The sequence below is a fragment of the Canis lupus genome, chromosome X, assembly GCF_003254725.2.
Source record: "Canis lupus dingo isolate Sandy chromosome X, ASM325472v2, whole genome shotgun sequence".
In the NCBI taxonomy this organism is placed as follows: domain Eukaryota; kingdom Metazoa; phylum Chordata; class Mammalia; order Carnivora; family Canidae; genus Canis; species Canis lupus.
Window position 1 is genome coordinate 10,392,528 of NC_064281.1, and position 27,796 is coordinate 10,420,323.

Genomic DNA, 27,796 nt, shown 5'->3' on the forward strand with positions numbered 1-27,796 from the left:
GAAAATGTTACCTCTCTGGTCCTTTATAGAACATGCATGCTGACCTCTGCCTCGGAGAGAAGTGGTGTTTGTCCCACTGGATCATTTTCAGTGGGGGCTAAAGGAGTTCGAGCAGTAGAGGACAACTGACTCATTTAAGGCATGTCCGTTGGAGTTTAGTTGGATTAAAGACAAGAAAATAGAAAAAGGCAAAACACCAGGCAGTATCTCTAAATGGGGACTTTAATAACTGAACAGTATTATTGTCTTCATCAAGCATAGTATGTATGAAATCATTTTAGGTCAAAGGAAAATCTTTCAGTGTTGGCAACAGTATGCGTCTTGCCGACTTCAAGCGGCCAACATATTACATCCAGCCCTGAGATCGGCCCCCTGGGACTTTGGTCAACATGCTTATTTCTCAGTATAAGAGAAATTTCCCTGAGAAAATGCACAGAAGGAGAGATTTAGTGAATCCGAAAGGAAGGGGGTGCTGGCTGGGTACCCTGCGGCCCGGGCTCAGAACTTGAGCGGAATGACAGGCCAGTACTTGGGCCGCTTCCTGTCGCAGTGCTTGTCGAAACTCAGCTGCACGGCGGCCTCCATGGCCTGGATCTTGGCAGCGCTGTCCCCATACAGGCGCTTCATCTCGGCCTGGCGGCGCTCGCCGGGCCTCTCGGTCGGGGGGTCCACCGAGCGGCGGCTGCTGTAGTACAGGTCGTGGTCGGCGTTCACGTAGTCTTTCAGGCGCTGGGCGTCCAGCTGCTGCTGCCGTCCTGAGAACGAAGCAACACGGGGGCGGGGGGCGGGGTGAGCCCGGGGATGCGGCCGCCAGCTGCGCCGCCAGGTCGGCCCGGCTGTGCCTGCCGAGAGGCTCACTAGGGCCTCAGGCATCACCCGCACACCGTTGCCCGCGTGCCTAGGAGACGCACTGTTTGCCTAGCTGGGAGGCATACGCTGCCAGAGACGGCAAAAAGCCGCCGAGAAACAAGTTGCCCAGCACCCTCAAACCTCTGCACTGCGCCCCGAATACAGCTCTCTCTCTCTCATCTATGTGACCTGCCTCGAGCTGCCCAGCTGGGAAGGGCTGGCGGGGAGCTCGCCTGTTCTCACACACTGTTCCAGGCCAGCAGGGCAACGAAATGGCTCCTGCAAAGTCCAGGGTTACAAGAAGTAGTACTTCTGCGTACAAATGAGGTGCTGGGGGACAAAGCTCAGCCCCGTGTTAAAGGTATTGATTTTAGGTAATCTGGCAAAGAGCAAGTGCTGGTACTACAGAGTTGCAGCGATGAGCCCCGATCCTTCCACACAGCCAAAGCACAGAGCACATCAGGAAATGGAGTCAAATAATTTAACACTTGCGCAAGGCAACAGGGCCGAGCCAGGGCGATCCTGCCAGTGGAAGGAGGACTTGACTTCTAAGCTTCGACCTATGTTAACAGATCTGCAACAGTGCAGTGACTTCCTCACTGTGGGACTTGACTTTCCACTTCAGTTTTGTTTAGGCTAAATTTCAAGTGATAGAGTTACTTGATTTTAATCCTATTAATTTAAATAGATTTTTATAAAGCAAGAAATTCATTATATTATGTGAACAGAAATAACATAAACATATCAATGAAACAACGTTGTATAAGGTAAAATTTATCCAACTGACAGATTTTTGTAAGCAACTCTTTTGGGAAGAGAGAAATGGAGAGCAGAATGCACACATCTGTAGCTTTTATTGCTACGGAGAGAAATGCTACTGAATAAGGAGTGAAGATGGTTATAGGGAATAAAACAATGACATAAATCATTCTTTCCTTGTATCTTTTTTTTTTTAAAGCAGAAAGTTTAGAATAGAAGGGAACCCAGAAGTGAGCAGCAAGGCATGTCTGTGGCTAGGCAGTCACATCTGTAATTCCATTTTTCACACGTTATCACCTTGGGGTTGAGGGAAGGAGTTCTGGAAACTTGGGAACACTATAAATGTGGAAGGCCATTTCTGACTTAGCACATCTGCAGGTTATTTGTTTTGCAAGGAGGTCATCTATAGATACGCCAAATGATTGTCAAGCAAACAAGTGCAACGTAACCATTACCTTATCCCAGAAAGGAGATGTAACCAGCTTACTGTGAAATGCAGAAGTGATCCACAATAGTGGCGTAAGGTGCCAACAAAGGGGAGGTCAAGATGTTTTTCTTCCTCAGTCTTGGTCTTTTTGCCAAGTTTGAAACATGACGATGTGAGCTGTTTAGTTCTCACAGGTGTTGAGATTGTATACCCCCACCCTCCAAAGACGACTCTTCTGAAAGCGTGGCATTTCCACATTAGTCGGGGACCACATTAGTCTCCCTCTGCCACCTAAGGGAGACTTGGGTGCTTACCAATCCTTGGGCCCAGTAGAAACAATCCCTCGAGGGGGAGCTGCGGGGGCCCCAGAGCCTGTGCAGCTAGAGAACAGAGGTTCCCAGACCACAGTCCTTTTACTTTCACATTTGTCCCAAGACTATAATCAGCCTTACTGACAGATCTAGTGACACAACAGATGTTCAGCTTCCTGTCTAAATCTGAGTTTTTGCATTTACAAGTTTTAATAAACACTGGATCTGCGCTATCTTAGCAAGTGTTGTTCTCTGCCACCAGGATATGTGAATTTAACCTTATTTTTGCATCTTTTTCTTTTCTTTGTAATTTAACACGGTTCTGCTACTCTTCCAACCAAAACTATCTTACAGGTAGTAAATCAGTATAACAAGTCTACGTTGAAATGTTTCCTCCGATGGTTGACATGTGTAGATGAAACACTGTTAATACGAGCCAAGTGTAGCTGCCAGTCAACGTAGCCAGTGCAGCTCTACAAGTTCACACTTGGCACATGCTCATGGGTCACCATCACAGGGTTTTAGTTAATGAAGCTCATTCAGTATAAGAAAAACAGAATAAAAGGCACAGCCCTCTGCTCTTAATTCTCTTCTTGTCTCTCCCTCCTGCTCAGGTTTCCTTATGAAAATTTAAGGCTCAACCCTTGTCCCCTCCTTGCCTCACAAGAGGCTTAGAGCTTTCCCGGTTTCCAGCATGGTGGGTATTTATTTATTTTTTTAAATTTTATTTATTTGAGAGAGAGAGAGAGAGAGAGAGAGACCATGCAGGGGGAGGGAGAGGGAGAAGCAGACTTCCTGCTGATCAGAGAGCTCAACAACAAAGGGCTCAATCCCAGGATCTTGAGATCATGATGTGAGTGGAAGGCAGATGACACTTAACCAACTGAGCCACCTAGGCGCCCATAGCATGGTGGGTAGTTGCCCTAAAACAGAGACCTAAGGGGCGGTTAGACTGTTCCCTGCACTGACCAGCTAGCACCAGAACCCACCTGTGGAAGTCATGTATGGGGAAAGGGCACTGTCGCCTTCACCACCCCCCAGCCCCAGGAGGACACACGATGCCTGATACAAAGCAGGTGCTCAGGAAATGACTGCTGAGAGAAAGCTGGGACAGAGGCCATACATTATTTTTTGTAAACAGCTGTTTCTTACAGATGCTGTTGAAGAAAAATGATGACAATTCAGGGATAGAAACAAATGCTCAAATCTCAAAAGGTGATGGGCAGTGCTCCCTTAGCAAGAAAATATTCATCCTGTAGGTTCCATGGCAGAGAGGATGGGGGAGACGGGGGCACCAATGAGATGGGGTCTGATCTTGTTCTTTTACATCTGAGTCACTGTGCCTCTACTTACTTAAACAATTGAAAAAAGAAAGTCCTAAGGGTAGACTACAAATTTGAAAACCAGTCAGCTTAAAACCAAATGCCTTCACACTGGCTGGACACTGGAAGCTACCGCTAAGCACCTGAAAGTACTTTAGCTTATACTGACTTACGGGACCCAAGCAAACCTTAGAACAGAATATCCTCACTTGAAGGCATCACTTATTCTGTTTTCTTTTTATTGCTTCCTTCCTCAAGGAAAGAAAGGATTCTAAATCACTAGCAGTTTTTCTTCCCATCAAAACAAGGTGAGGGCTCAACCAGATGGAGAATCATCTGACTGAAGCAGAGAAGCAGAACATCATACTTCAGACATAACAGGTGCCTTGTCATGGAGAAGTTGGTCATTTTTTTTACTGAAAACAGATGTGGGACTCAATGTTACCCAGTGCTTTTTTTCCTCACAGCCTATTCAGTCATGGGAATTTGTCTTTTTTTTTTTTTTTTTAAGATTTTTATTTATTTATTCATGAGAGACACACACAGAGAGAGAGAGAGAGAGAGGCAGAGACACAGGCAGAGGGAGAAGCAGGCTCCATGCAGGGAGCCCGATGTGGGACTCGATCCCGGGTCTCCAGGATCAAGGCAGGTGCTAAACCGCTGAGCCACCCAGGCTGCCCTGGGAATTTGTTTTAATACAAGTCAGAGTATCTTTTTAGATTCCAGCTTTAAAACAGGGCTGTAGTGGGTTGAATGGTGCCCCCTCCCCCCAATTCACATCTATATGGAACCTCAGAATATGACCTACTTTGGAAATAGGGTCTTTGCAGACGTAATTAAGGATCCAGATGGGATCATACTGGATTAGTGTAAACCCTAAACCCAACGAGTGTCCGTAGGACAGACAGAAAAGGACACAAAGACACACAGGAGGGAAAGCATGTAAACAAGAGGGCAGGATTGGAACTATGCTCCCATGGGCCAGTGAATACCAGGAGCCCCTCCCAGAACCTTTGGAGGGAATGGGTCCTGCTAACACCTTGATTTCAGACTTCTGGCTTCCAGAACTGTGAGAATAAATTTCTGTTGTTTGAGCCACCCAATTTATGGTCATTTGCTACAGCAGCCCTAGGAAACTAATATAATGGCTAATATGCATATAGGGTTAAAACAAGAAAACAGGGCAGCCCCTGTGGCCCAGCGGTTTAGCGCTGCCTTCAGCCTGGGGTGTGATCCTGGAGACCTGGGATCGAGTCCCACATCAGGCTCCCTGCATGGAGCCTGCTTCTCCCTCTGCCTGTGCTTCTGCCTCTCTCTCTCTCTCTCTGTGTCTGTCATGAATAAATAAATAAAATCTAAAAAAAAAAAAAAAGTAACAGTAATTTCTCCTATTAAGGAGAAATGCTACTGGATCCCATCTGGGTCAGGGTATGTAACCTTGATATTTTCCCCCTCAATCTATAAATGTACATGATGCTACTACCAAGGTGGACTTACAGTCTACAAAGGAGAACAAAATCATGAGAAGTGACTTGGGTTTTAGAAGACTTGACATAGCAATAAAACATTCATCCAGTATTCCACAGATAATTAGTGCAAAGGCAGAACATTTTGGAAGACAAAGCGCTAAGACAAATGAGTGTTGAAGAACGTTATTTTTCCTTGTTTTTCCAGGATTAGCATGTCTTTCTGACTGTATTCTCTATGTTGCCAGAATTAATGATTTTAGCACAACTGAGCAAAAGGACAGGCTTGATTTATATCACAAATGACTCATATCTGGCTCGTCAGCAACACCCCCAGAACACAGGTGCTTGCCAGCAGACCCGGAGCCATTTCTGATGGGTCTTCATCGTCACCTCACATCCCTCTCTGTGACAAATGAAGTCAGTGGATAATCACCAGTTTTGCTTTTAGTATACAAGTGCATTTCCCCTCCTCCCTTCCACTCTTCTACGGCCTCTTATATGCACCTTCCCACCGACTGGTTTTATGTGCTTTGAACATCTGAGCTAGATGAGACACACACACGATGGAACTGTGCTCAGCCAGTTAGCCGCCACGCTTTACTCCCATCGACTAGACCACAGCGGCTCCCTAAACTCGGGGCGGTACGCCTCACTGGGTCCTCCAGGTTTTCCATAGAGGGTGGAGTGAGGACAAACCGGATGGGGTTCCAGCTGACTGACAGAAGCTTCGGTAATGAAAACTCATCTAAACCTTCCAGTTCCAGTGGACACAGCATGACGGAGCAGATGTCTGCCATCAAATGTCTAGAAGCACACCTGGGCCCTGTGGTAAGAATAGCACTTTGAGTGCTAAGTGGGGAGTGGGCTTACCCCCTTTCTTTCCTGATCTCAACTGACCCTATCCCTCAAGGCCTTGAGCACACTTCATTTTCTACCACTACCCTGGTGGCTGAGTTCACTGGTTCTACCCATCACTGCAAAGTACCCGGGGACCATGCCATAGATGGCTCTGCTAGGTATCAGTTGTAATTTGATTTTGTCTCCTCTTCCCAACTGGGTTTAAGCTCTTTGTGAATATATCTCTGTTTTAACCCCACTGTTACCCCCAAGACACAGGGGAAGCCTGAGACAAGAGTGGTGCTGTTTGTTTCGGAGGGCCGCCTTCTCCACTGGGAATGATAACTTTCACTCATTTCCCTTCTAAGTATTAGGACTATAACCTTGCAGTCTCAGTTGATGGTTATTTATGACTAAAACATGATACTTTTCTTAACCTAACAATAAACATTTTTCCTAAGAAATAATTGAAAACACAGCTGACCTTTAAAGACTCCACGATTATCTACTTTCCCATAAGTAATATTACCAGTGAAGTTTTGAATAACGGAAATATCTCATTAGGAAATGACATATAACATAATCAAAAGCATGTCTGTTCCCACTGCACAGAAGGAGTTCTTTATTTACCCTACTTAATTTTTTTATCATTAAAATATGTTAGAGATTATCTGGAAGAGCAGTAATCACAAACAAGAACATGCTGTCCAGTGTGAAGGATCTTATTCTAAGAAAATATAAGACTCAGATGATGATGAATTATATAACATATATACTCCCATGGAAGTGAATAATACTGAAAAATAAAATCAAATTTCTCTATGTTTCTCCCTGCTAATGAAACTTCATAAAATTCTATGTTCTCTAGATGATCCATATTCAAAGTTGGATTTGCCTTTATTGAGTAAGTAGCTTCTAGTGGTTCAAAGAGCAAAACAAAACATCTTTAACCAAGTATTCACACTGCTCAGGTCCTTAATTATTACTAAAATATATCCCAACTGTGTATATAACTTAACTTCCATGAACATTTCTAGTGAAGTAATGGATTGGAAAGCACCATGGGCATTCAAACTGCTTACATCTGAGTTCGTCCTTCATTACTGCTTGAAGGAACACGTATTCATCCTATACGCCACCAAAAGTGCTGGTGAAAAAAATAAGGCCCGTTGTTTTTGGGGGTGCAGGGTCAGGCCCTGGCAGCTTTTAAATCTTTAGCAGTCAGAGTAGACTCTGACATCACAGCATGTTCTCACCCTTGCCAGACAATCTCCACATCTCCCAAAGACCTGATCATATTTTTAGAGCAGACCACAGATAAAAGCATCGCAGAGACCCTATGACAAGCAGTTTTCAATTATGTTACAACTACACATTTACAAAGAACAAAGAAGCAGAAGCTCAATGTGTTTAGTGCTGTTATATTAGTAATATGGAAGTACATTCATTTTTTCCATGTATTTTAGTATATTGTTATCCCGAACAAGAATGGCCTTGAAACGGAATCAAAGTAGTCTTAATGACTACTTTGATGAAACTGTGTTAACAACTAAATTGGATTGACACCAAAACTTTGACTCTTTTGCTTTTTAAATATTCTAAGTCAATTTAAGAATTTGAAAAGTGGGGAGCAGAAATATGACTTTTTTTGAAGCACAGAACATTTTTAGTAAAATTATGCAGAATCTCAATGAAGCACTAATTAACCCAAACATTAGAGTAAAATCAGTATATGGTTAATCCACACTAAACGATGAGTTATTAGCAACTAACCATAACAACTAACATTTCTTGGGCACTAAATTCGTAGCAAGCATTGGTTCTCTAATTTATCTTTTATTATCTCATCGAATCTTCATAATTACCACTCCATTAATTAGGATCCCCATTTCAGCGGTGAGGTGGCTCAGGCACAGGCCAGTTAGGGTAGGTGACCCACAAGATAAGAACCTCTAGCTGAGAAGTAATGGAGGCGAGCGGGACCCTGTAACACGAAGTCTTCACACGGTCTTCTCCTTGGGTGCGTGTCTATCTCTGTGTGCAAATGTTTCGTTTTGTAAGGATACATACTGGGTCAGGACTTACCCTAAGGACCTCATCTTAACTGAAGTATCCCTGTAAAGACCCTATGTCCATATAAGCTCACACCCTGAGGTTGGGGGTTGGGGACAGGACTCCCAACAGATTTTTTTTTTTTTTAATTTATTTATGATAGTCACACAGAGAGAGAGAGAGAGAGAGGCAGAGACATAGGCAGAGGGAGAAGCAGGCTTCATGCACCAGGAGCCCGACGTGGGATTCGATCCTGGGTCTCCAGGATCGCGCCCCGGGCCAAAGGCAGGCGCTAAACCGCTGCGCCACCCAGGGATCCCCAGATTTTTTTTTTTTTAGGGAACACGATTCAGCTGACAGCAGTGATGATAATAACAGTGCAATCTGGAGCCTTGAAGTCACCTCAGCAGATTTGGGAATAATTAAAAAACAAAATATGAAGTTCATCAAGTTTATCAAGCATTCAAACCCTAACTTGCTTTGTAAAATGTCCTACATAAGCAAAGCAAGTTTAGCACTTTATGAGATATTTGAAAACCTCTGAATTAAGGCTCACAATTAATACTGAAACACTTCACTCATTCATTCAAAACAATATTAAGGGATCCCTGGGTGGCGCAGTGGTTTGGCGCCTGCCTTTGGCCCAGGGTGCGATCCTGGAGACCCGGGATCGAATCCCACGTCAGGCTCCCGGTGCATGGAGCCTGCTTCTCCCTCTGCCTGTGTCTCTGCCTCTCTCTCTCTGTGTGACTATCATAAATAAATAAAAATTAAAAAACAAAACAAAACAAAACAATATTAAGTGCCAGGTACAACTTAGCAGGTAATTTCTATGACTTTTTTTTTTTTTTTGAACTTACTTAGAATCCTTCCTGACCAAGGTAAGAGGAAGAACTGGAATGGCTCTTAGCCATATCTGTAACTTAACTGCTGATATTGCAAAGACACCCTCAGTCACTTTATTTTCATTATCTTTGTATCTATTTTTTATTGGATGACCATATATCAAATTAATTTTAAATTAGTAGATAATTCAAAATGGCCTTTTGGATGACTGGGGTTTGTTTTCATCCTTAATTAGAATTACTATCATAGAAGTATCAATCTCTGGTTGGAAAAACACGTTTTTCTACCCTCTGGTAAGGACAACAGAAAGAAACCCCACATCCATCATATTTTCTTTTTCAAAAGCTGTAAAAAACGGCATTCCAACCAAATGTGGACATGCCTGAACATGTCCTCTCCCTCATCATTGTCTACTTTTAAGATACCAAAGGGCATGATACTGTATACAAAGCCCACTGCTCAGTTCCTGGTACCTACTGGGGATTGATAAGCCCCTCATCAGGAAAACACAGATCAATCAAAGATGGAATCAAAACTTGCCCAACCTCAGACTTCTATGTTTCTGTTTTTTTCTGTTTGTTTCTATTTATTAAAAAATTCTAAGTAAAATATCATATAATTAGAAGTCATTAAAAGCAACATTGAAACTAGATCCTGGTGATAATAAGGGAACAGTGTATCTGTTTGAGACACTTCAAATGTAAACGGTCTGGTGACTTTTCATAGTAAGGAGAGCACAATAAGCAGTTCTAGTTCTTTGTGGCAACTTGGTAAGAAATTAAAAAGAGACAATTCCTTCTTTGCCACGGAACAGAGAAAAGCATTATCACACTTCTCTGACTCTAATAGCTGACTGCTTCCACGTGGGATCCAACCAGAAGGTTTGAGTCCTAGACTGTTTAGGTTCACAGTGACCTCTGCTCTGGACAGCGTTTCATAATTAAAACCTGGTAGCTCTCTGGCACCAGGGAGGTCTCAGCACTCTGTGCCAATGAGGCGGCAGCAGTATTTTAAAAACCTGGCAGTCTCAGGGCCAAACCCAATCCTGAAGCTTGCGCTAGAAGAAGCAGCACGGGGGTTGGGAGTCAGGTTGACCCAATTTGAATCCCAACAGCTAGTGATTAGTTGTATACCTGGAATAAGTGAATGAACCTTCTGCAGGGTCGCCTGCACTGTCTGTGAATGGGGTGGAATACGCTCGAAGGGCTGGTGTGTAGATGAGGGAACACAGGCGCAGGCCCGCACCCCATGTGCCCGAGGGTCTGACACCCGGGAGACAGCAGAGGTGCCCCTGGGACATGCTGTGTCCTAGGGCTAGAGAAAGTCCTGTATTAGAATGCCTCTGGAAACTCAGACAGTGGGGGTGTGGCTGGATGGGGAAGAGTAGGAAGGTATAAGATAACTAGAGGATAGAAGACAGTGCCAAAGGCAGGGCAAGGAAAGGAAGTGTGTGGGGGAGGGGCACGCACTTACGTCGCTCTTCCCGGTGCCTCTCGGTCTGGGCGAAGTACTGGCGCAGCTCCTCTGTGATCACCATGTTGCTCAGGTCGCACTCCACACCCCCATCCGACTCAGACCCTGCCTCCTCCTCTGCGTGTTTCGTCTTGCGGGCTGGTGGATGCTGCCGGGACCTTCTAGAATGCGAAGAACCGCAGTGCGAGTCCGTGGAAGCCAGGAGATGGTCACGAGAGGGCCGAGGAGATTTGGCCTGGTTAGGGTATGAGCTTCCGGGAAGGGCCGCAGGAGGGAAGGGCCACGGACAACTGAAATAAGATTCTATGGCCTTCCTATAGGCACCATGGTGGCTTTGCATCCAGGCCATCGCCTGATGGTAATGTTGCCAGTATCTTGCATAGACTGGATGAGAAAACCAAGGGTCGGTGGCTTTCCATGATGCCGCCTACAGAATAAAGGGAGGTGGAGGCTACATACCATATAGTTCTTTCTCAAGAGAACCTTCCAACGTTTAACCAAGTAAACATGTATCTACCGAGTATCTACTAAATACCTACTCTACATTAGGACACTACTGCTGGGCTAAAGAGGACACAGGACATGTCCACGCCCACAACACACACCAACTACGTGTGCATGAGGCACACACAGAACAATTAGTCTGAGGTTATGGCCAGGATAAAGTGGGAACAGAGGCTAATATTTACCATTTTTACATAAGATACGGGCAGAGATACAATGTCAACCATCTCAGCCCTCTCTACCCATGATAACCAAGCAATTTGTTCTAAGAACCACATGGACTAATGTTCTCTATTGCTCCGTCACTGCCCCCTAAACATCTGCTCACTCCTCAGTGCCTGGACAAAAGCTGTCTAGCAACTTTCCCAATGGTGCCTTTACTTTCAGCCTTTGGATGAATTGTTTCTTTGGTCTTCTCCATCATGGAATGAGAATACCAAGACTCTCAAGACTAAAATTTACCTTTTTCTCTTATGAGTTAAAAAAAAAAAAAAGTCTTACCTTTGCTGCCATCTCTGACTGTGGAAGTACAAATGGGCACTGAAACTAGGAAAGAACCACAGTGCAAACATGTGGTCAGTACACGTGTGTGATATCTGTGGCTATTTCATGGTTTACAAGCGGCTCCTCAGAGATGGGCTTCCCAGTACCATGCCTGATCTCCACGCTACATACACTATAGGGCCCTGGCACCGGGGGTACGACCTTGTGTGCTGAAAACGAGGGATCCCCTTAAATAGAGGATTCTGTGGTTCAAAAGACACTGCATTTTTCCAATATTTGTTAACCTATTCAAAGTAAAGACTGGAAAGAACCATACTAGTTAATATGTATATAAAAATATTAATATAGAACATGAACTAAAAATCTACAACTATTACTTTATTTACTAATCCTTAACTCATGCCGATGCCAATTTAAATTAACCCTAGATGGCCCCACGGCTTGAATAGAGTATGTCTTGCCAGCTCATTGGAAACTATTACTGGGTCTTGCCTGCCAGATTTGGGACTTGGAGAAGCGTCTCCAGATGAGATCTCTCTCCAGCCTGGGTTGTGCCTTGGGCTTTAAGCCCCCAGACAAGCCTTGTTTTGGTTTTGATTGTAATTTGCATCTCTCAGCCAGCCTATGACACCACATACTCCCTGCCTAACCACTCTGCATCTCTGTAGAAGAAACTTCCATGAAGACTCTCCACCAAGTGCCCGCATAGAATGCCTTTGCCCAACAACCTTGCTCAGCCAGGATTTACTCCTTTTGCCCCCACCTACCTGCTTGTGATGGTATTGATATAGCAGAAGATACCTAAAGTTTAATCTGCAGCTGTACCTTTTATGAACCATTTAAAATAATTTGATTTCCCCCCTTCCTGTTCAGGAGTTCAGAGCTACTAAAATGCCAGCGAACATCAGAATGTACTTAAAAAAAAAAAAAAAGGTAAAATATCCTGGTATGTCTGGCTGGCTCAGTTGGTAGAGCATGCAACTTTTGATCTCAGGGTCATTGTGAGTTCAGGTTCCACATTGGGTGTAGAGATTACTTTAAATAAAAACAAAAAGCAGGGATGCCTGGGTGGCTCAGAGGTTGGGTGCCTGCCTTTGGCCCAGGGCGTGAGCCCGGAGACCCGAGATCGAGTCCCATATCAGGCTCCCTGCATGGGGCCTGCTTCTCCCTCCGCCTGTGTCTCTGCCTCTCTCTGTCTCTCATGAATGAATAAAATCTTTAAAATAAAAAGCAGAAGAAAACCAAAAGTACTATCCTAGAATGGATGAGAATTTAAGCATCTGTTAGATGAAACTACTAACACAATGTGATGCTGAGCAAACAGCTACTTGGGTTTTGAAACTCTGGGAAATCAGATGCTGAAGGAGGCCTGTTTCTCCTCCTTCATTTAATTAGAGGGTAGAATTTAAAATTCTCTAAGAACTTGCTTATTTTGTAATCTCTATCAGATGTTTTGCTATGGTTAATGTGGAAAATTGAGATGTTAAATTGACCACATCTTTTTAAGATTTAGCCTGAAGAGAACTATTCACTTTCTTTTTTAAATATAACAAGCTTTCAAATAGGCTATTTCTAAGAGGGTTGACATGATCTTCTGTAAATTTATCTTAAACACAGCCCACACTTCCTGTTCACTGTTCTAAGTTCAGGAATACACACACATGTAGTGAATGTAAACTGGAAAAAAGCTAACCAAGCCAGTGAAGATGTAAGTGTAAAGTTCACATTACTCTAAAACTATAATTTAAAGGTTTAAAATGTGAGCAATTATCTGAAAACCTGGCTAAGTGCCTATGTGCTTTACAAGCTACTGAAGAAATAGAAAAGTCAATACAATTAAGGGGTTAACCACCCAGAGAAGTAACACTAACACAAATGAAATTACAGTAGAAATCAGTACATATTTGAGTGCTGAACTGTAAGGTGCAGCCTGTAAGTGGCTAATTCATTCCAGCCCGGTTTCATATTGGTATCACTGAAATCTGAATAATTTTCTGAGAGCCTGCAGCACATAATGCCATTAAAGTGAACTACATGTGTGTCTTAATCAAATTTGTTTTACAGATTAACAAGTAGCACAGGAATTAAATTTGAAAAGTCTGGGAGGCATCTACGTGTCTTCTGGAAATTAAGAGTTTTGAATCCAGACTTCTATGCCTCATAAAACATACTTAGAACCAGGATCAACGTAAATATTAATTATCCTGAACTGGGAAGTCTGGATTCAGCCTCAAATATGCCATAAACATTATTGTAATTGAACACTACTGCAGACCTTGTTTTTATTTATAGTTGGGAAAATCCCAGCCTGGCTTTAAAAGCAATAGTACAGTTATTCTGAAAATGTACAAGATGGCTTATGAGAGGTTCCACTTTGCCGAGATAGAAATGTAGGCATGTGCTATCAAGTAGACAACTGTTTAAGAGGCTCCAGTGTAATTCATCACGTTCACCAGGCTGCTCGAATGTCAATGACTGTGATTAAAAGGGGGCAGGGAGAACTAATTTGAGGAGAGGCTACTTATTTATGCCTTTGATTCGACAAATACTTTGCTAGAAGGGCTGCCACGTTATATTGTCTCAGAGATCACACAAGGCACGCTCTGAGCGCTTCTGCAAGGAGGAAGCGAGGACAGTGGGCTGAGGTGGCTGAAGGAAGCCAATTCCAGGAGCACAAGCAGCTCGGATTCAGCCCGGTGTACCAGCACCCTAAGCAGCAGACCAACTAGTCGGCTAAGGTACTAGACTCTTTCAAGACCCAGGCCGTGGGATCTCTGGGTGGCGCAGCGGTTTGGCGCCTGCCTTTGGCCCAGGGCGCGATCCTGGAGACCCGGGATCGCATCCCACATCGGGCTCCCGGTGCATGGAGCCTGCTTCTCCATCTGCCTATGTCTCTGCCTCTCTCTCTGTGACTATCATACATATAAAAAAAAAAAGATTCAGGCCGTGAAGGAAAGCCGAATTTATCTTAATGATGGAATACAGGCATCTTGGACATCGATTTTATTTTGATAGTGCTTTCTGGTTTTGGCCATTGGGACACTTCTAATCAAATCTGCTGCCATCCTTCGGCAAGTTTAGAGTCCTGGAGCTGTGTGTCGCATATGCTCACTCATCCCAGCTTTATTATTCTCCTTCCTCAAATTCCAAAACCTATGTATCACATTCTTTTACATCTTGAGTACTTTAAGATTCTTCAATTCCTACAGATATTCAATTAAAAGTAGTTCCTGAGAATGAATGACAAATGAAGTAAACTCTCAGAAACAAAATAAAGAAGGTCTAGAAAAACATCTAAAGGAGTAGTAGCTTGCATGCAGCTTTATAACTATTGGCTTGCACTTTCCAGCACTACTCTTGGTATTTTATGCCAGCAAATTCTTTCTATAAAGGGTCAAATAGTAAACATTTTGGGTTCGTGGGCCACATACAGTCTCTGTCACACATTCTTCTTCTTCTCCTTTTTTTAAAAATTAAAAACAACCCTTTGGCAATATAAACACCATTCTTCGCTCCCAGGCAGTACAAAAAACAAGCTGTGGGCCATCCTTTGCCAGCCCCTGTTTCATGTGAATACGTTATTCAGTTGTATAGACTCTGCTCTCAGTACGCAGAGTGCCCTCATTGTTGCTCATTCTCCACTTGGCAAGCCGTGGAGGAACTCTGTGATTCTCACTCATCTCGTAAATTAGGCTTGGAATAAGATGAGTGGAAGCAAGACAACTGTGATGATGACCAACCAACAATCTTGGTGACCAGTTCCTAATATCTGGGATAAAAGAATCGTCTCCACGACTAAATAAGGAAATGGAACCATTTCTTAAAGATCTACATAGGTATTTAAAGACTTAATTAAAAAACAAAACAAAACAAAACAAAAACCCCAACTCCTGCAATCAACTGGGCTTAGAATGCACAAGTACTGCCATGATTTCTGATGGAGACCCTACTAGCTGCCATGGGCTGGACAGCAACCCACCAAGGATGGGAAGCAGGAGAGTTCCCGGCTCTTCCCCGGAAGAAGGAATACATATCCTTTCTTGCTAAGTGCATCAGTGAGTTCCTAAGGGAAAACAAAAACCTCCTCTAAGAATCGGTCCTGTTAACTTTTTCAAAGCGGCTACTCTTTCCACACAGAGAACTTAAGGACCTAAAAAAACGCCTGGGTTTCTGAAAAGCCAACATGAAACTAATTCTAGACATTAAAACACTTTCAGCCACCAGTTCAAAGAAAAGCAAGCTTATGATTGCAGCAGATTTAGATGCCTTTCAATGGTCCTTAATTTTATCTTTCATTCGTCACCTCTTTGGGAGTATCTCCTACTCTTTTATGGCACACGTCTTCATGGACTGAACAGCAGCTTTTCTCCTAATGGGATGGTGGAGCTGAAAGAAAAGAGAATGGCAATGTCAGGGCAGGCTGGGATCCACAGTACCAGCAAACCAGCAGCCCTCCCCAGTGAGCACAATGGCATAATAGTCACTACCCAGCTGAGCCCAGGCGAGTACAGAGACAGAATTCATTGTCTGTCCTCAACCACCAGAGAAGGAAGGAAAAAAACAGCGCTGAGGTCATTCATGAAACACTGCCGAGGCCTGGGGCCCACAGGCAAGGCAGTGCCCTGAGTCTTACACCATGTATTTTCCCATATAGCCTTTCTTAAAGAATACACTTATTCTTCAATTAATCTGCTTATCCTGGAGATGTATGTTTACTTACTTTGGAGATTTTTTTTAAAAAAGATTTTATGTATTTATTCATGAGAGACATAGAGAGAGAGAGAGAGAGAGAGAGAGAGAGGGGCAGAGACACAGGCAAAGGGAAAAGCACGCTCCCCACCGAGCAGAGAGCCTAATGCGGACTCGACCCCCAGAACCCTGGGATCATGACCTGAGCCAAAGGCAGACACTAAACCACTGAGCCACCCAGGTGCCCCGGGGATGTATTTTTAAATGCATAAATATACATGAAGACTAACAGACAAGAGCTTTGTCGTTTTCAATGGAAGAAATTCAACTATTTCCATCGAGTCATTAAAAAATTCCACAAATAAGTAATGTGGTTTTGTTGAGAGGTTGTGACATCATACATATTCTTTTTATTGTGTGTCTATATTCCTATAAATACAGGATCTTGGTGTGTCATCACAATCAATAAATAAAAACACAAATTCCCCTCAAACAATAATGCATAGTCTGCAACTGGATTTTTCTATCTAGCCTCTTCTTCCAGTAGAATTCTGAATATTAAATACATGAAAATTCACCTGCTTTGAATTTTGCATAGAAACACATTAGAAATCAATCATTAAGTTATGCTGGCTAAAGTCTCTAATGTCAAACCTTTCTCTTTTTTTTTAAAGATTTTATTTATTTATTCATAGAGACACACACACACAGAAAGAGGCAGAGACACAGGCAGAGGGAGAAGCAGGCTCCATGCAGGGAGCCCGACGTGGGACTCGATCCCGGGTCTCCAGGATCATGCCCCGGGCTAAAGGCCGCACTAAACCGCTGAGCCACCTGGGCTGCCCACGTCAAACCTTTCTGATAAGATTCCTGGTTGATTTGGTTCTCTTAATCAACCAGATAATTCGGAGGATCTAATTTAGGCTTTCGGTATATGTTTTAGGGTAGAAGGGGGTCTGCTGGAGATTGCTCAAAATAAATGAAGATACAACGAGAAATGGAAATTCCATAAACTGAGTCATGTGTGGTTCTAATGAATTTCCATATATGTACTAATAACCCTATCAAGATGTCTTTCAATAATATATACACCGGTAGGAACTTCCTCAACTAAGATAATAATAAAAGGAGGTTTTCTGACAGCATTGCTTCCTGCCCACCACCACCAGCTGCCTGATGGGAGTTTCAACTGGCTTAATACCCTCATGGGCTCCCTCCTGTGGCTTACCATGGTCCCTGCTGGGTAATGTGGTCAACAAAGATGGCTCAAGAATGCCTTCTACCCTCATGAATCCAAGTTCTATCTTCCGGCCAGACACAGGCCTCCCACAAGGGCACATGCTACCAAGTTCAGAGACCAAGTTCTGTAGTGTCGAGAACAACCATCGTTAAAACTAATGGGCGAGGGAGCCAAAAGTCTTATTTCCTTTTCATTCCTTCAATCCCAAACCTGTTTACTCTCTTCGGATATTGCTGTTAGAAGTAATGCCACAAAGGAAGGTGTGGCATGGGGAAGGGGAAAGACGGAAAGGATGTAGTTAAGCACTGTTCTTTAAAAAAAACAAGACAAGACATGGGGTACCTGGGTGGCTCAGTGGTTGAGCGTCTGCCTTTGGCTCAGGGCGTGATCCCGGGGTCCTGGGATCGAGTCCTGCATCGGGCTCCCTGAAGCGAGCCTGCTTCTCTTTCTGTCTCTCATGAATGGATAAATAAAAATGTAAACAAAACAAAACCCACAACCTGGCACTGTTTATCAGCAGGGTGACAGATTTTTGAGTGGATTTATTTGCAAGTTCATGAAATCCCTATGGGGCCAAAGTCAAAATCTTAAGTGAAATAGGAGGCCACTGAAAAACAAAGTGACCCTCCGACTCATGAGCACAACAGGCAATGGGATAGTTGAAAACTGGGATAACCAGTAAGGATGTAACAGTAACAGAACTCAGAGGACAAAACAGTAAATTCATTTCACTGCAAGTGTATCCTTCACAAAGCAAACCTAGTGTGACTGTAAGGGACCAAGGGTTGAACAAGCAGGTTATGCAAGTTCGGAGCCTACCAGCAAAAGGCACGACTCATTTAAAATGGTTAAAACCACCAGTAGGTTTCAGGAGCTTTATTTCAAGTCTATAAAGACATACATGGTAATTCCATTTAATCAGTGTCTTTTCTGAATTTATACGGGAATTAGTACATCCCACTCATTTAATCAATTACATATAGGCATGGATTTTGAAATCTGTTTCTTTTATATTTCCTATTTTCCTTCCAGCATAAGTACCATAGGTATATTTTCCTGCCTTTGCATGCTGGTGAGATTGTTTTTTCCTTATAACAGTGTCTCCTTCTCCTTCTGCCTTTCCTAAATAAACTGAGTAGCTAGTCACTCAAGTAACCATAAAGGTCCCAATCTTTTCCAAAAGCAGATGTTTAAATACATAAAATTTTTTAAAAGTTTTTTCAATTCATCTGATCTTTGACCAACCAGTTACAGTCTTTTTTTACTTGTCCAACTGTTATATGGCTGAATTTCCTATTGGGAGAGAAGAGGTCCAAGAGTCATATACACCTAGTTTGAAATCTCTCCAGCCTCCACTCGGCCTTAATTGTTCAATTTTCCCCAATCCTTCTCATCTGACTTCACCCTTAATGCTGGATCTTAAAAACCAAAATAATCTTTCACCATGTACAAAACAGTTTTAGAATGAACGTTTCTCTCTGGAGCTTTATATACTTTCCCAGCACAGCAATGAACATAGAGGAGATCTGTACACCCTACCGTGAACTTGCCTTCAGTTATACATATCCCGAGTCACTAACCAACGATCTTTAAAAATACATGGTATCTGTTGGCATTACCATCCCAAAGGAGCTGTTATAAGCTCTATTTATAGGTTGTATTTGTAAAGGTTATCTCCACCCCACAATTCATGGAAACCCTGAGAGTAAAAAGACCCAGAAGTGTTATTAATCTTTGGTCTAGACTTTCGAGTAATGTTGTTCTGACTTAAGGTGCAAAACCCTAGGAATACAGAACCTAGCCTATGAAACAACTTAAAAAAAAAAATCATTCCTGAAAAAGGTAAAACTGTTCAGAATCGTGTGATCTGTACTAAGAAACTCCCAGGATTTCAGAACTAAAAGGCACTTAGTTGGTCCCTGGTTCAACTGCACTTAAATACTTAGAAAAGTAGGCGAAGGCCTTCTCCACCCCCACGTGTAAGGCGCATAAAAGACCAGAGGTGCCAAATGTTGTCTAGGTAACTTCCACCGGAATGCTTTTGGCCTCCCACAGAGGTCAAAGTGTAAGGGAAAGAGAAAACCCTAAGTTTTGAGCAGACGGGTCAATCAATATTCCGGACATCCTTGCAAGGATGAGGCTGCTCTGGGTGATGTTCTGTTCAGATACTGGGCGGTAGGGCCAAAGTCCGAGTTCACTTTCCAGACTTGGCTTAACACAGTGTTACTCGGCACCTCAGAATCCCAGGGGCGGGGGGAGTTTAATAGGAATAGGGATGCCTGGCCCCACTTCTAGAAATTCGAATTTAAGTGGTCCGGGATGGAGACCCGGGCATGACAATTCTTAAAAGTCATCCAGTGATTTCCTAAGCGCTGCAGCTGAGAGTCTCTGGAACCAGTGTCCAGGCGCCATTAACCAGCAAGGATTTAAGAATCTCACGGGCCCCGCGGGATGACGTTACGACCCGTGACAGGCAAGCCCTCCGCTCTCCCGGTAGCAGCGGAAGCCAGGCTCCGGGGCCTGCAGGCTCCTCCCTCACTCCCCCAAGGAAACCCAGCCGTCCCCGGAGTCACCTCGTGGGCTCGTAGCTCGCGGATCTCGGACGGTGGGCGAGCAGGGGCCTACTTCCTGTGAGGAGCTAGCACGGGCGCGGAGGGGAGGGGCTGTTGCCCGGGAGACCAGAAATGCGGTTCCGGCGCGGATCACGTGGCGCGCGCGCCGGAAGTCCCGCGCGCGCCGCCGCGTCCGCGCTGCGTTCTGCGCCATGTGGGAAAGTGTCGCGAGATCCGGTTCCGCCTCCCGGGGCGGAGCGTGGGGAACGGCTGGAGACGGGCGGGGAGGCAGGGGCGGGGCTCCCGCGGCGCGCCGCCGCCTCTCGCACCTGTGGGTCCGCGGACGCGCGTGGCGCGGCGGGAAGACGACGGTCGTTTCGGCGTCGCCCTCGTCCCCCGCGCCAGTTCCTTGACCCTCGGCTTTTGGCCCTTCTCTCGGCGCTCTCATCTTCCCTCTCGTCTTTACTTAGCCTCTCCTGTTTTTTTGTAATTTTGTATTTTTGAACTAGGAAGGCTGGGGGTCGTGGCCCAGGAGGACACGCCCAGGCTTGGGAATAGTCACCTGGACCTAGTTCGAGTGCGATTCTAGCGTTCATTGACCTCCCGAGCCTCGGGTTCCCGCCCAGGAATTTTTTTTTTTTTTTGAAAATTTCTTTATTTCAGGTTTTTTGCCACACAGAATCACATAATTCTCAAAATCTAAGTTTGCAAGTGATCATCACAAGATCTCTTATCCATATACACACTAATTAGAGGGAAAAAAATTCTGTACAATATTTTAGTAGTTACATGATTTGTGAGCAATAGTGAATTAATGGCAATGGAAGAACTCCTAATGCCTTACACATGGGATAACCATTCTCAAATACAAGAAACTAGGCAATAAAGAAAACTTTCTGTTCAGTTATAGAAAAATGTTTAAAGGCATTTTATGATGAGAGAAATGTTTCAAGTTAGTACACAACCTATTGGGCAACTAAAACTGCTAAATAAGTTGGTACTTTTGCTCTTGAATATTTGTAGTATGGTATTCCCCATTTATCTGACATTTAATAATGCATAAAGTTTCAAGTCTGGGTTTCAATCCTATTGGCAAGTGCAGCTGCCAGTGCCTGTGACACAACGTGAACAGGGTTATTGCAGAGCATTCACTAATAACCAGGCAAAGCCCTCCGCAGCCTGAGTGGCCTATCCCTTTCTGGGGTAGTTTGGCCAACCGCGGCAAGAGCCCTAGAAGGGGCGTACTACTGTCCTGGCAATTTTCACGTCTGGGAATTTATTTCAAGGAAAAACAGACGTTAAACCTGATGGTCATTGCAGAATCATTTTTATTTTTTATTTTTAAATGTTATTTATTTATTCATGGAGACACATTGAGAGAGATGAAGGCAGAGACACAGGCAGAGGGAGAAGCAGGCTCCATGCAGGGAGCCCGACATGGAATTCAATTCGGGGTCTCCAGGATCACACCCTGGGCTGAAGGCAGGCGCTAAATCGCTGAGCCACCTGGGCTGCCCCAGAATCATTTTTAAAAGTGAAAACAAAACAACTTAAATGCCTAATAACAGCAGGGGGCTAAGCGAACTAGGCTCCACGCGTGGCGTGAATGCTGTTACCACGTTATTCCTCTATTACAGAAGATTAACTAATATGTGCTGGATGCCTACTGTCAAGTATCCTGCATCTGCACTGTCCACTGCAGCCACCACATGCCTGTGCCTGTTGAGACGTTGTAGAGTCTCAACTGAGGTGTGCCCTAAGTGTAGATCACAGTGGATTTTGAAGAATTGGCATGAGACAAAGAATGTAAAATTCCTCATTTTACATGTTAGGGAAGGACTGTTTGGGTTAAACAAAAAGAGATTAAGATTGACTTCACCTTTCTCTTTTTGCTTTCTTAATGTGACTGCTACATTTGAAACGACGGATGTCCCATGCATCATCTATTATATATTTCTGTTGGACAGTGGTGGCCTATTTACCAGATATGCGATGGTGAACAAGACGGGTTTTGTCCTCATAAAAGTGACACTCCGTTGAGTACAGCATAGACAATGAACAGCTAAATAATGTCATCGTACATCTTGGTTATATGAAGAACATAAAATAAGGGAAAGGGGCAGAAAAGGTATATATATTGAGGAGTCTTCCTCTGCTGTTCCGAAAATGGATGTGGGAAGAATGAGATCTCTATGGATAGAGTGGGAAGGGGATGGTGGGAGTGTGGTGTCTTCTGGGCAAAGTCAGGTATGGAATGAGGCTGATAAATCATCTGGGCCTGCTGGAACCTCTGCCTTAGGGAAGAAACCACATCAGGGGAGGAAGGAAAGAGAGAAGAAGGGTAAGACACCGGGGAGACACAGCTCAAGGGGCTGCTGAGAAACACGGGACAAAGCAGGCCTACGTGCATACGTTCCAGGTGAGCGGCTACCGACCAGTATGTGCTGTGGTACGGTGGGCGCGTGCAGCTGTACGTAAGGAGTATACTGTGGAATGAGATAGGATATGACCTTGGCTGCTGTCAGTCACAGAGACTCAGCAGAGTGGCTCAAACTGTTGAACTATTTCTCTCTCTCTGGGAGTCAGGTGTCCAGAGTAGTAAGGTAGGTGCATGGGGCCAGGGCCTCAAATTTCACCTGTCTTGGACCTCCACGCTCCCTGGTTTGTTGGCACGGCCCACGTGGTCAAAGACCTGGTCAGAGATGATGCACCGCCACAGTGTCCTTCCAGCCCTGTTTCATTCATCCTCCAGAATGAATTTTAGTTATTATTCATTCAAATTCACTTGCATAAAAATATTGTTGCTGGGAAACACTAAGTACCTAAAAAGTGAGGCTCCCATTTGAAAAGGATGGGCATTGTCAGCTCCAGAGGCCTGACCAGGCAGAGAAACCCGGTTCAGAAATGGAGGCAGCAGAAGGCTGGATTTTTGTCTTGTGTTGTCGCGCCATCTGGTGGAAATTTATGAATCCTACTACTCTTTGCCCTCTTGCCTGGGATGGGCTTTCACTAGTGTCAGGTGTAAACCTCAGATTATAAATAACCCTTCACTGGATTTCAAAACAAACAAACAAACAAACAAACAAACAAACAAACAAACAAACACCCTTCACTGGATTTCAAAAAAATCTTAAAGATGAGGAACCCTTTAAAGTAGGGTTTCTCACCCTCTGCACTATTGACATTTGGGGCCAGATAATTCTTCATTGTGGGCCCTGTCCTATGTACTGTAGGGTGTTGAGCAGCCTCCCTGGCCTCCACCCACTGGATGCCAGCAGCACCCCCATCCCTCCCCTCTCCACTACCGACAACCCCAAATTACCAAATTACCCTTGGGGGACAAATCACTCCCCTCCGAGGACCATTCCTTTAAATGGAGTATCTAGGAGTCCACAGTCTACTAAGGCCATCTGCCACAGCGTTTCATGTCTGTGTATCCTGGGAGTGGGAGGGGACATGTCTGGGAGAAACAGGAAGACAGTTCTGGGAGAAAACGAGGCTCCAGATGCAGCACTATGTGTCCTCTGCGTAACACCCTGGAGAACTCTGCTCCCGCTTGTCCCAGCAGCTGGGGATGAGATTGAGTGAAGGCCGCCAGAAGGCCTGGAAACTGGGTGTAGAGTTTCTTTCTTTTTTTTTAAGCTATTATTTTTATTTATTTATTTGAGAGAGAGAGAGAGTGAGAGCCAGAGAGAGAGAGAGAGAGAGGAAGAGGGAGAAGCAGACTCCCCAGTGAGTGCAGAGCCTGATTCAGGACTCGATCCCAGGACCCTAGTATCATAACCTGACCTGAAGGCAGACACTTAACCAATTGAGCCACCCAGGTGCCCCATAGAATTTCTTTAAATCTCTCAGGGCAGGGGAATCTACAGAGGCCGTTGTCTAAAGCACAAAGGGCCACAGAATAGTTCCAGATTGTGGTACCAGGGGAGCCCCAAAGTCCTTCTTTTTTTTTTTCCCCCAAAGTTCTTCTTAGGGAGGAACAGGTGTTAATGATCCTGCCAGGTGTGGGAACCCATGGCTAATCTTCTGGGGGTTTCTGGATTTTTCCACCCCCTGCAACCTATCTGCTGCCCTGGTGCTGTCAAGAAGTTAGTTAGGAGCCAGTCCCTTGCGTGGGTCAAGTGAGTGGTGCTAAAGCACCTGCAAACAGGTCTGAGTTCTTGCCTGGGAGCTGCATAAAGGAAGGTCCATTTTGATTTGAAATGTTGGGATCCAGGAGTGAATGATCGAGAAGGAATTTTGGCCCAAAAAAAGAGGGGGTGATATTATTAAAGCCTGGGGACAGGATCCCGTGGGCTGGAAGGGCTGCGCTGGGGTTGTGAGGAGTGGCAGTTTACAGACTCTCAAGTTGGCAGGGGGTTAGGGAGAGCGTGGGTCTCTAGGGAATTTGGGAGCAGGTTTCCAGGACCTCGCGGGGCTAGCTGCTAGTAAGATAAGCTCACCTACCACCGTCTAGTAGGACCTCACTCATGACACCCTCCGGATGTGTATCGGTGGCCACACGTTTGGAGGATGACTGCCAACACAGATCTTGGCGGTGGGGGGGCTCCTAGAGATAAAGGAAGTTTCCAAAGGGACTTTTACGGGATCCTGGAGGTCGGGCTCGTGTCAAGCTAAGGTTGCCCCTTGCTCTTAGCAAAGTATTCACACTGAGGCAGAGGAGGAAGGTCACTCTGCCTGTCTCAAGTACTTGTCAATGGGCTGCAGGCTGTAAGGAGCTTTAATTGTTTTTCTGCATTTCTTTTGCTTCTGTTCTGCACACCAGATTCCCAGGAGCATCGCCTAGTGGCGGCTCCTGGTCCCCCCACCCCCAGAGTCTCACCTACACTTTCCACCTGATCTCACCTTCTTCGTCAGCTGTGCCCCACCATCGGGCCCTCCCTTTAGGGGGGGGACCCTCACTCCCGACAGAAATGAGAATGAGCAGGTGCAGGTGTCATGACTTGGGACTGCAGCGTCATCTGAGCCCTGCACTCACCGTGCTTCTGGTTTCAGAGGAAGACGTACGTTTCCTGGCTTGTGCCAATCCGTCGTCGTGTTCTCTGGGTCCGGTCCCATGGCCTCACGGGCACCTTGCTCCCTCAGTTACGCACCTCTTCTCATGTCAGTGCCTCTTTCTTCCCCTTCCCCATCAGCATCAGCCTTGCTCAGGCTCTCGGATCCCTACGGTCGGTTTGGTTGCGTATTCATCTCTCGCTCCTTACTGTTCTTTCTACTTGTCTTTTTGCTCCTACTCCTGTACAGAGTGGGCCACCTCAATTTCCTCGCCTTCCTTCTCGTCCCTCCTGCCACCACTTCTCTTCCAGCACATTCACTGCAGTACAACTGTGTCCCTGAGGCTCTCTGCTGACTGCTCCTCTCTGCTGCCTACTATTGTCTGGCCTCTGCAGTATTTGATACTATTGGCCATGGCCCACCCCCACCCCCCTCTCTCTCTTTCTTTTTTTTTTTTTGCAATCATCACGTTCTCCTTCCCCAAACTGCAAAGTAATATGTGTTAGTGCACAGAACAAAACACAAGAAGAAAACCACAAATCTCGGAAGACACACGTACGTAAGCACAAAGGAAAACATCAAGAATCCCTCCCAACACCATTACTTTAAAAGAACCACTCTTTATAATTAGCGTATATCCTCCCACTTTTGTTTTATGCTGATAATTTTAAACAGATCCATACTACTCTTTTTCTTGAATGTGCACGTACAGAGCCAGATGGCTTCCTGTTGTAGATCCCTATTGGGCCACTCTTCCCCAGAAAGTTGGCTCTGTGATGGAGCTTAGGGTGGACAGTGCTTACGAAGAAATGACCTTGGCACCAACACCCATGAAAGGAAAATGGAATAAATAGGATTGGGTGGAAGAGTATATTGACGTTCTGGAGCAGGCAATACTTTGTTGTTGGGGCTGCCCTGTGCATTGTGGGAGGTTTAGCAGCATCTCTGGTCTCTACCTTCTAGATGCCAGTATCATGCTCATGTGTGCATATACACACACCCCTTCTCTCTCCTCCTCCTCCTAGTTGTGATGACCAAAAATGTCTCTAGACATTGCCAAGTATCCCTGGTGGGGCAAAATGACCCCAGTTGAGAACCACGGGGGTAGAGAGAGGAGTTGAACTAGGAAGCAGCCTAGCAACCATCTTTATGGACCCCATAGGCTTCTCAGGAGCTAGGATGGCTCTTCTGAGTGGTCACCAGTTGGGTGGAGATGGGTCGGCCATTATTCTCCCATGTGGCATGGTCACATGGCTTCTGGAAAGGGGCCTGGCATTGGGTGAGGTGGCTTCCTGTGGCTGGAGCAACAAGTCCTTCACTGAAGGGGGGATCGGGGCCATCCCCAGTGTTCATGACCTGTGTTATTCAACAATTACTGATTTACTTCCCAGCATCTTCCACTCAATGATAAACCTCCTGAGAATTGGAGCCATGCCTGTTTGGCTCTGTGTCATCAAAACCTAGCATGGGAATAAATACTGGTGAACTGAAATAATGAAACGAAGCGGGACAATAATTGTGGTTATCGGGATTTTTGCAAACTGAAAATCTACAATGAAAGGATTAATTATGCATTTCCTCGAGATGTGGGAAACCCCAAAAGATTAGCCCCCATTTACATTATTGTATTTAATTATGAGTACTTTTTTGGAGAAGTAACAAGAGTGAGTATCAGCTGACAGTGCTCACAGCGCTGAGCTAATCTTTGACAGTGTTTTGAATCTTGGGCAGATGAGATTCCCTAACAGTAATTTAGAAAGAGGATTAGGGGATTGGTGTGGGATAGAGCCAGTTAATTATGAAATATTACTCAAAATTCAAGTGATGAACATTTTTGCTTAGCTAGATGGGATTATAAAGCACTATGTTAAGTATGTAGAGCTCCGCAAAAACAGTGCCCGCTTCGTCCACCAGAGGGCACAGCTGTATAGAGTTAGAGATGGAGAAATCCTTTTAAAAAGTAACGGGGAGGTGCGGTAACCTCACAGCCACGCGCTTTAGTGACAAATGCCATCGCAGGTAAATGAGTGGGACCATACATCTAACGCTCAACAAGCTGGCGTTTGTGGGCCGCATTCCCAACTCTATTCCTTCACATTTAAAAAAAAGTTACATCTTCCACAAGCTCAGGCTTAGGTTAATCTCTAAATCATAACTGTTCATTTCACCTGGCTAAAATCATCCGAGCCCAACAACGTGTAAGGGTATTTTGGGGGCAGGATTTCACGTATGGCATGTTTTCTCTTGGCACAAGGTATTTTACAGGTCATGACGCAGAAGTAAAGCACACCTACGTGCACTGTGCAGCACTCTCCTTGTGGATTATTAAAAATAAAATCAAGTTAATAATTCCCCACCCCCAGTATTTTCCGATTTTGCCTGGCATGGATATTGTATACCATGAGCTCAGGGAGGTCAAATGGACAGACCTGCCCTAGGGGATGGAGGATCTGGCTTTGTCCCTTACTGGTTGTGTGGCCTGGGTCAAGTGACTCCTTCTCAGAGCCAATGTTCATCTGTTACTGGAGGAACAATAATGCCCACTGGGCCCTTGTCACAGATGGAGATGTGTGCTCACGGTATACGCGCCGAGGACAGGTGCTCTTCACAAGCACAGGGGCAGCTGTGCCGTAAGCCGGGACTAACGGACACCACAGCAGCCGTCACGAAGTGTCCGCCAGATGGCAGCAAAATTTTCTAGCTGTCTCTGCGAAGAACAAATCTTGGGCAATTTAGAGCAGTGGGAGAAAGCAGGCTCCAAGTGGGAGGTTAGGTTGAAGCTAATCTGGGGGAGGAAGGTTTTGATTAGTGTTAAGACCACCTGAAAGCAAGTCATGCTTCAGATACATTTCTCACTTTATTGTTTTTAAAGATTTTATTTATTTATTCATGAGAGACACACACAGAGAGGCAGAGACACAGGCAGAGGGAGAAGCAGGCTCCCTGTGGGGAGTCCAATGTGGG

General features: G+C 44.9%; 1 protein-coding gene across 8 annotated transcripts; it reads right to left on the reverse strand.

Annotated features, from left to right (window-relative positions):
• Window positions 1-204: 204 nt before the first annotated feature.
• Window positions 205-20,015, reverse strand: GEMIN8 (gem nuclear organelle associated protein 8). Of its 8 annotated transcripts, none has more exons than XM_049107464.1 (6): window positions 19,856-20,015; window positions 15,657-15,739; window positions 11,351-11,395; window positions 10,346-10,506; window positions 10,006-10,186; window positions 205-755 (listed from the first exon to the last, which is right to left on the reverse strand). In XM_049107464.1, the coding sequence occupies exons 4-6, from the start codon at window positions 10,407-10,409 to the stop codon at window positions 401-403; spliced, it is 600 nt and encodes a 199-aa protein (XP_048963421.1). In that variant the 5' UTR covers window positions 10,410-10,506; window positions 11,351-11,395; window positions 15,657-15,739; window positions 19,856-20,015; the 3' UTR covers window positions 205-400. The 8 variants fall into 8 exon arrangements, with proteins under 8 accessions (XP_048963421.1, XP_048963417.1, XP_048963418.1 ...); XM_049107460.1 differs by having other exon boundaries at window positions 10,346-10,772; XM_049107461.1 differs by lacking the exon at window positions 19,856-20,015 and adding an exon at window positions 17,271-17,548 and having other exon boundaries at window positions 10,346-10,772.
• Between the last annotated feature and the right edge of the window lie 7,781 nt (window positions 20,016-27,796).